The 9,738-nt window shown below is 33.8% G+C and overlaps 1 protein-coding gene across 1 annotated transcript in view; it reads right to left on the reverse strand.

Moving 5' to 3' along the window:
* Positions 1 to 3,387: 3,387 nt before the first annotated feature.
* The window catches only part of Khc (kinesin heavy chain), an 85,837-nt gene continuing 79,486 nt past the window's right edge, over positions 3,388 to 9,738 (reverse strand). Inside the window, exon 18 of the mRNA XM_089085953.1 lies at positions 3,388 to 4,306. Coding sequence (XP_088942079.1) covers positions 4,290 to 4,306 — 17 coding nt within the window. The 3' untranslated portion in view covers positions 3,388 to 4,289. The remainder of the gene's footprint in view (positions 4,307 to 9,738) is intronic.

Here is a 9,738-nt window from a genome sequence, read left to right on the forward strand (position 1 = left end):
GACAAGAAATATTGTGCAATCACCCAACTTTTGAAACTTTGATGCGAAAAATTTTTAAATTTGCATTCCGAGATTCACAAGTCAAATTGACTATCGAAACTGTTTTGAATGGGACCAGAAGACATTGTTTCTTGAACTTGTATTTCTATAATTTTTATTGGGTAACTAACGTTAATCTTTTCTTTCTGATCATTAATGGTGATAATAGGATTTAGTATGGCATTCCACTTAAGGAAAATTTAAGATAGTTTTTTATTTAATTTTTAGCCGAGATAACACAAATATTTCAATTCTTTTCTAGTACATTACCGGTATCTTGGCGTATCTACCTATATTTTTTTTTTACTGATCTTCAATATTTCGTCAATTTAAGTAAATAATTGTGAGTGCAGCATGAGCGTAGGCAGCATATTGTCTAGGGGGGGGTGGGGTAGTCGATAGTGTGATGGAGGGCCTTTTATCAACTGCTTTCAACCATCTGCTTTTCCAACCATATCTAATGTCAATTTGAAGGTCTAGAGGAGGCAGCTGCTCCCCCCCTGCCTCCCTCCCTACGCCCATGGAGTGCAGGACACTGTATATAAATAATATAACAGTAAGATCACGGCTCAGTGATTTTTGACTTCATTCTCGGCGGGTACAAACAAACAGCTCCTCCCATTTAATCTGCCATCAGCGATCCAGTGTATATTACCCTGGAACACGCATCAACTTTCTCAAAATGCCTTTGAAACCAACACGACTTCGAAACCTACTTGTAATTCCTAAAAACATCTAATACTAACATTGCACTACTAATTACCGATTTTTATATATGTATTGGAATAAATTACTTTAAAATTCGATTCTTTAAAATTTAGTATTATAAAGGTGAAGCCAAGTTTTGCGCTCAAGAGAAATCTGACTTGTCTCCCAGTGAAAAAATCTAATGTCGCTTATGTTTATATACTTGTTTAAATGTTCTCCGGAGCACTTGGATCTCAGCCCGGCTTTGTATAATGGTTGAGATAGGGAATGATCATACTGTATTATTTTTATATACAGTAATGCAGGGCTACTATAGGTTCAACGAGTCAAAATTATGGACTTTATGAACCTGTTTTCGGAAAAAGGGACCTTCCTATCACCGAAAAACGGACCCATAGAGACCTGGTCCAGCTGTCGCTTGTCCTTTCAATGCCACAATCGACATCACTCAATAATCAAACCGATTTCTCATAAATCTAAAACCAGAACGATCGGCAATGTAGCGTCATCATCTTCTGAAAAGACATGGGTAATATCAAGATGATCCAACCCCTTGGCTTTCCATATGGATATTCTCGGTTTTCTTTTTTTTCATTTTTGACTATGAAGATACAAAATTTCGAAAAATACACAAATAACAACTTGGATCAATGGCCAGAAAATCCTCACAAGACCGCAGCATTTCAAGATCCCTTGTTTGCTTTTGTTGCTATTTTTTTTGCTATGGCTTTGCTTCGTTTAAACTTTCAAAGGTTTTCGATCATGTCGATTCTAGTGGTGTATTTTTCGATCTGAGGCCATTTTCGAGAGGTTACCAGTGTTTTTATTTGTTTTTTTCTTATTATTAACTCCGAACTAAAAGTTTTGAGACTAAATATTAACGTTGAGTTAAAATTGAACAATAGTTACCACTCCTAGATATCTTTTAGTTGAGTGTTTTTAAGAATTAATATTTTTTAAACTATTTTTTTTTTAATTTTAGGGATCTTTTGGCAGCCCTGTGAGTGGTCATTTCAGGTTCCGGAGAAAGGAATCCTTGCTAACACATATCTGTCGGGATGAGCAAATATTTATCATGTTCAAAAATAGGTGTCATTTTTAGTGAAACTAAGTTCATAACTGAATTATATTTGAACGGTGGCAGATGCCATGGATAGAACTGACCGACAAGAACAGAACATAAAAAGTCCATATACAATCGTCACTCCTTCGTCTGACAAGTTTCTCTATGAAACAGATTTAGGTACAAGAGAAATTTAAGGTAGTTTTATTCATTTATCATAATACAGCACGATTATAATAATACATAACTGGCTATAATAACATTGCAGCACTTTAAAGAATAAAATAAATTAAACAATAGGGAGTCCAGTTTGGTCAACTCTTGGCCAATGATATCAAGAGATACCTAACTCGTATAGAAAATAGGAATCCATATACATATAAAGAAGGGCACCACCAGGAAGTTTTCCGAGAAGGGGAGGCGTCAATTACTACAGAATTTTGTTTTTATCGGGGTTTAAATGTAAGTATTTATCAATTTTGTATTTTTTTTAAAATATTTTCCTATTTCACGTGGTGAGCCATCACCTCGCTGGGCTCTTCCTGGCGGCACCTATCGAGAGGAACCAATAGCCAATACCGATCATTTATCCATCCTCTTCAGATGGAAATGATCATCCATTTCAAATGAGAAAAAAAAAATATCCGATATTAAATAAAGTAGAAACATAAAACTAATCACAACGCAACAAATTACCCTTCTTTGGTATTATGCAGTCAAAACTGCCATGTAGTAAATGCCAGCGTTGATTCATGGGCAGCTTTCTTGGAAACAGAAGAAAAAAGAAATAGCAAACACAGTTACAAAGTAACAAGTTCAGTTACAAAAGAACTAAAAAAATAATAACAAGATGAATTATATTAGAAGTGACAATGAAGCATTTTCATTTTTAAACTAATGCTATCCTAACAACAAAAAGAGGAGGAGAGAGAGAAAAAAGGTAATGATAGAAAGGATGAAAGAGAGAAGGAGTTTAGGTTGAAATAGATTTTTTTCAGCTTGAATTTATTCACGAATACATGAATACTTTATGTGAAATCGGAAAATAACGTTACTTGTATTTGTAGTCTTAATAAATCTTCAAATTTTAATAAATGCTTAAAAAATTAAACGGAGGGATCGACATGGATCTAAACAAATTGACGACAAGAACAAAAAAAAGCTTAGATAGCAACAGGAATATAAAACTGAGAAGAATGAATAAGTCAAAAGGTGTGACTATACATATATCAAACTTAGGCAAACAAGACTATATCTGGAGCTTGGCTAGTTTTTTTATATTCCTACTGACTAAAAATAAGGTAAATAACAGCGTAGATTAAATTGATAGAATGAAGCTAAGAAATTCTTTTTGAATGAAAACCAAGCTGTAGTTTCGAAAAAACATGTTCAGATGTGCCGATCCAAATAATTCAAAGAATAAATTAAATCTCATTTAGAACAACTTTGTTGTTATTTCATAATAAAATAACGCATAATAATAACAATAATAAAACAAAAAAAAAACGCTCCTAAAAACAGATCCATATACTAGTTGAAAAATAACTGAACTAGCACCAACTCAGGATAATACTAAAAAAAAAAAAAAAAAAAAAAAAAAAAAAAATTCACTCAAAATTTTTGCTCAGAAAAAACTTTCAATATGATAAATAACTAATATGATGTTACTAAATCTATAACAGAACGATCTTTTAACAAAATGAGCACGTTTCCCAAAAAACTCAAGAAAATTCTTACGACACGTGAACAACGATATTTCTCAAGTCAGCATCCATGTAAAAAAAAAAATCTTTATCCAAATGGGCAGTTCAAACCAGTATATTTCCATTCTTTCTTTTTTTAAAATATCTGTTGCCCGTCCGTTATAAAAAGAAAAATTATGAGAGCCTAATCTAGGTAAAACTAAAAAATTACGTCATAAAACCCTTAAAATACAACGTAAACAAAAACGTAAATTTTCCAGCAGTAGAATATCTTTTTTTTTGCTTTGTCTAATTTTCAAGGAAAACTTTTCCCGCTCGGGCAATTACTGCCCAACCGTAATTAACCTTACACATTTATGATTAAAACCCCGCCAGTTTCCTTTATTAACATTGTCCAAATTTTCAGTATTAATTCTGTTTATACTCATTTTCTTTACCGATATTTCACATATATCAAACATTGAAGTTTCATCATTCTGAGCAAAAAAAAAAAAAAACAACTATTTTACATATAGAATGGACTAGTTAAAAAGCCGCACTATCATTCATTATGCATTCGCTCATCCATATCAAACAATCTTGGAACTAAAGTCGCTTAGAATTTCTATGGATTGTGCAACGTTAAAAGCCTAAAAGATTATATGCATATAAAGTGGAACTAATTCGGCTTTCTACAGAGGCTGTCACTTCCTTCAGATTTCGCTGATACGAATCCAACGAAAATAAAAATCATTATTGAAAAACAGGCGACAAAGATAAGGACTAGGATATCTTGCTCAACTTTTCTCCTCGCCTGAAAAACAATATAACATCATCTTTATGTTACTCTTATACAAAAAGACACACAAAAAAGGCAGTATGGAGGAAGGTTAACTGGCAGTAACTGGTCAAAGCTGGCTTACAAGACTGGCTAGTGAAAATTCTCTTGAATATCCACTGAAAAAGCAAGAAATTCAAAAATCACTTGAGCTTCCATTGTCCTAACCAACTTATCTCAGTCAACTGACATTAGCGATTTGATTTCAGTAAAAAAAAAACTATACAATTCGTGAAGTTATTGATATTATTGTTGATTTAAAAAATAAAGAAAACGGTGAGAATTATAGTTTTTTAAAAGTAATTTTAGTTTGACCTGAAAACCAATAGCCACAAACACTTTCTACTAAGGGTCGGAATTCCCTTTCTAAGTCCAACCAATTTCTGTCTTCTCGTGGATATCTGTCTTGCAGCTTTCCGCTAGTATCGAACATAGGATGGAAAGCTGTGCCCGCTTTGCAAGCCAGCTCCCGAATCAAAGTTAAGCAGTGATTTCTCAAAGCGGTAACGGTGACGAATTAAAGGTTAAAGGATAACTTTCCAAAAATTAACCTTCTAAGTTTTAAATCTCAAGGAATCCAATGCAGCTTATTTATTCGAATCGTAATGAATAATTTTCAAATATTTAGTAAAAGACATATAAAAACAACGTCTCATTTTTGAAAAAAGGAACTCCTTCGACTTGTGTATCGTTGAAAATTACCATCGTTTTGCATAGTAAAAAACTATTCATACTATTGTGTTCTTTTTCGGCCCCCTTCGAAACTAATTTCTGAGTTCATTGGTGCTAATAGGGTCGTACTATCAAGGCATTTTAACTTCCCTATCTCACCCAGTTGTATCTTGAAAAAAAAAATACACAATTTCCCTTCATTATTTTAACCACTTCACTTTCACTTGCATTCACAGGCGCCTCTTTTTCTGATAACTAAGCAAATAATTTATTCCGTTCCTCAATTTCCAAAAAAAGACGTGTTTCTCACTAAGGTACTTAAAAGGAATATTTTTATTCATAATTCCCTTTGCCCTTGTGGTTAACATAGTAACCTATCTGCAATAAATGTCTGAATACTCATTTGTCAAACGTAGAAACAATGCTATAAGCCACTTAGCCCGATGACACTAAAGCAAACATCTCAAAAACGCATATGTATCTTGCATCTTTGACACACTATGTAATTTCATGTTTTTAACATAGCAACAAAATGCTTGCTAAGTTGTTTTAGTTATCAATTAAATGTAAAAACATACAAGCTGTCTCAAATAACAGTAATGAACGACAACTTAACACATTAAAATGGAAACTATTAACTTAACAAGCAACTTAACAAACGAACGGAAATTTTTCTCCCATTCTTTGCGCTTTATTTTAACTTTATGTCCCAATTATTTAAGAACGAAGCGGGTGGTAGGGGAGGGACCAGCCCCCCTCGTATGGGGAATGATTTCTGCTCGTTTTAAGTTTTAATGTCGCTCTTTACTTTCATTTGAGAAAAGTTGTTTTATATTTAATTTCAATTCGTTTTCCATAGTATACACAGGGTTACCCGAAATGCGACGAATACTACATCTCATCAAACCCGACTCACTAAATTAAAATTTAACTTTTGCATAGCAAGGGTCCAAGAAATAGATAATTATATATCTATTCTCTTTTCTGAATAATTGGCACACTGACGCTTTCTGGCATGAAAAAAACGGTCTAGATAGGTCATAACTTTGGGAAAATTCATCTAGAGCCTTAATCAAAGAAAAACAAAATTGTTTGTATGAATAACGTCACTTTCATTCGGCATTTATAGAGCAACTTTCACCATTCATTTCCAGGGGTGATCCTATTATTTTTGGTATTTATGGCGCAACATAAACTATACAAGATGATGAGTAAATCAAAAAAGGTGGAAAAGCCATATATAAATATATATATATATATATATATATATATATATATATATATATATATATATATATATATATATATATATATATATATATATATATATATATATATAGTTTTTATGAGATAATTTAGAAACTATCGACAAAAACTATGAAGCTACAACCGTTATAAGAAAAGCGGAATAGTGAATATTCCTCTATCCGTGCAGATATATTTTAGGGTCTCATAAAAATGTTGAGTGTCTCAAAGTTATGTAAACATCTGCTTTAAATTACTTAAATTACATTTAAAAGTGTGTCAGAAACAAAAAGACTGATGTTCTCGAAATATTTTTTACGAATATCAAACTTGAATATAAAAATGGGAGATGAAGGAGGGATTAGTAGCCCTCCTTTACATTTAAGAGAGCCTTTGGTCAACAACTCGTAGTTACAAACTACAAGTAAGAGCAATTTTTTTCAACAGAAACCGAAACCATAAAGGTCTTGATCACAGCATTTGCAACAATAAAGTATACTTATGCTGATTCTGAAATATAATATAATATATTTGTAATATATTACAAATATAAAATTAACACATTTTTGTATGTTCAGAGTCAGTATGATAAGTATACTTTATTAATGCTGCAAATGCTGTGATCGAAACCTTTTATGGTTTCGGTGACAACACATAAAAAAGTGCAATAGTTTAATATTTTCTACTTGTTTAAAAGAAATCATAAATCAACATATACATCGAAGAATCAAACATTTATTATTCATAAACAAGAAGTTTACCAGTTTTTAATAATTAAAGCGAACTAGTTATTATTACAGAGATATATTCCTAATCTCACAATGGCATATTAAAATTTGATTTTCTTATCTATTGCGCTAATAAAATGAACCAATGAAAATCGTTGCCAAAATCAAAGAGGAAACTAAAAATCTTGGCATAAATTTCGTAATTTAGAATTTGGTCACCTTTATTTAACCTTTAATATCTATGTTGTTTTACATCAGCCAATCTTTATCATTTGCAGAGCCAAATAAGCTACTTCAGGTTTATCAAATCGCATGCCCATTTTTTCTTTCATTTTATTTTTATCTTTCGCTTATTCTTAATTGCAGAATTTTCAATTTCGAAAGAGAAAGCGACAAGATATAAAAGCGCAAGCTATGGACCGCATGCAACCATCAGGTCAAAGGTTGGCTAATCCTCTTTTAAATTGGTATTAAAACATGTTAAAAAGGAAAAGAATTATTTGCTGCAGTCGTAGTGGGGCAAATATGATTACAAAATTCCAAATAAAATTAAAAATTGACATTTTAATCACGTACCATACGTTTTAAATTTCTAGAATATTATCCTTTTCCCACTGAGTGTATGTCAAAGCGGCAATTTTAATGAAAAAAAAGGAGAAAAAATTAGTTAATTAGCTTACTATTCTAGCCTAGCGGTCTAGCCTAGACTAGCCTAGCGGTGCCGCCTGGGTACGTAGCACAGGGCAACTAGTTCCAATACTGATGGTACTAGGGCGTGGTATCGAGTTCGAGCGGTCCGCAGTGTTTCGTGGAGTATTGTGCCCTCAATATTCGCAAATCTAATAGGCTGCCAGGGTCCAGCCTGATACCACTAATATAAGTTCTCTGGCACTACGCTGTCACAATCAACTCTAACGTACCAAGAATTCTACGTGTTCTGCCCTTGCTAGTTTCCGCTACCCAGTACGACAAGTGAACTTTCCACGGTAAGCATGCCAAACTAATTGGCCCGAGGTGCCATAGCAAAAGCCACCATCATCAAGCTCAAAAATCGTCTGAAAAACACTTCGTTCCCCCAGGAAAGACATCTCAAATAGCACAGGCAGGACTCTCTATGGAATCAAAATCTTCTTTCCCCCAGGAAAGGTATCTCAAATAACACAGGACTCTCCCTGTAATCAAACTTGGCCCAATAAAATAACCTATTTCAAGCGCAGGCTCATAAAAAGAAGTCAAAGAGTAGAAAAGGTAAGCTTACTTCTGCTAAATTCGAATTGTATAACAAGACTGAAAAAATAACTGTCGTCTCGAGACAAAAGGTAAAAATCACCCAAGATACGACACATGTGGACCACACAAACCTAGCCCTCACAGGGTGCCACGTGAAGCTATACGTCATCCCTAAATGAATAAATTTATTCTTCGTTTCACTCTCGGTGAATCTCAGCCGAATCTGGCGTCCAAAAATATAATTTTAACAGGGACGACTCATCTTATTGCGCAAATACTGTACAAGCTATTTAGTCCGTCTACGAAAAAAGAATTACACTACAAGGGAAAACCAAAGATTACGAAGTAAAAAGAAAGAGGAGGGAAGGAGGGGTGACACAAAACTTAAAATGCATAACACCAACTTCAAAATCACCCAATCTTTGGAATAAATATTGCAAGCATTTATGGGAAACACAGTCGAGCTCATTAGTTTCCGAAATCCTCAGTGTCAAGGCTTAGGACCCATAAAAAAGAACAAAGACAGCGACCGCATCGAAAACTCGCGACTTGGCACAGAAACAAAAAATTCGTTTCTTTTCCACAGAAATGTGCATGACTGAAGAAAATGCTAAAAAAAAGGAGTGAATTTGGATCTCCTAAGGATTCGAAGGTTTGTTAAGGGGTAAATGTGCTTAAATTGCTGGACATCTATATTATCTCGATTCAGGGCGACCAGCCTTCTGTCAGACCGGGGACAGCCCAGTACTTTTGTCTTTTTTATATTAAAATGGAGACCCGTGACAAGAGTCCTTCCTGCTACTTCATTAATCTTAAAATTATTTGAGATAATAGCATCAGCTAGAATAGTAACGACGTCCACGTAGCCAAGGTCAGTTACAGAGAAGGTGACGATTACTCGAACATCTCTTAAAATCAAGGACTTTCACAATGTAATCGATGACAATAACAAACGAGTGTGGTTCAGAAGACATAACTGTGCCATAATCCCTCCTTAATCAAGAGAAGTCAAAAGGAACGATCAGCTTATAACTGTTTCTTTTACAATATCAGCACTAACGTTAGGAGTACTGTAACGAAAGTAACTAATAAATATTTTTTTCAGATTCACCATATTCCTTCATTGCATTCCGCATGATATCAGGATGTAGGGAGTAAAAACTGTTCGTGAAATCAATCAAATTGATTGACAATCTGCCGCTAAACTGAAAACATCGTTAGGAAGGCCCACGTTTTGTCTAAATCCTGCTGGTTGTAGCCTTATGCAAGAGTTCCAAGTACCCCTGAGTCTAGCCTATATAATTGCGACTAAAAACTTTTAAGGGGGGGGGGGATAGTGAGAATTGAGGATAACCCAATAGAATTTTTGCAGTCTGATTTCCCCCTTTTCAAAACGGGAATTAACATAGTTGTCCACATCGTTATTAAAATAGACGGTCTATTTTCCAATGTCCAGTAGGGAGAACTTCTAGAATATATAGATATATCTTCGTCTATAGGAATATTCAAAGGATTTAAAAGACCTGGTCTGTA

Source organism: Artemia sp. Qi Xiang Cuo, chromosome 1, assembly GCF_049724085.1.
Source record: "Artemia sp. Qi Xiang Cuo chromosome 1, ASM4972408v1, whole genome shotgun sequence".
Taxonomy (NCBI): Eukaryota; Metazoa; Arthropoda; class Branchiopoda; order Anostraca; family Artemiidae; genus Artemia; species Artemia sp. Qi Xiang Cuo.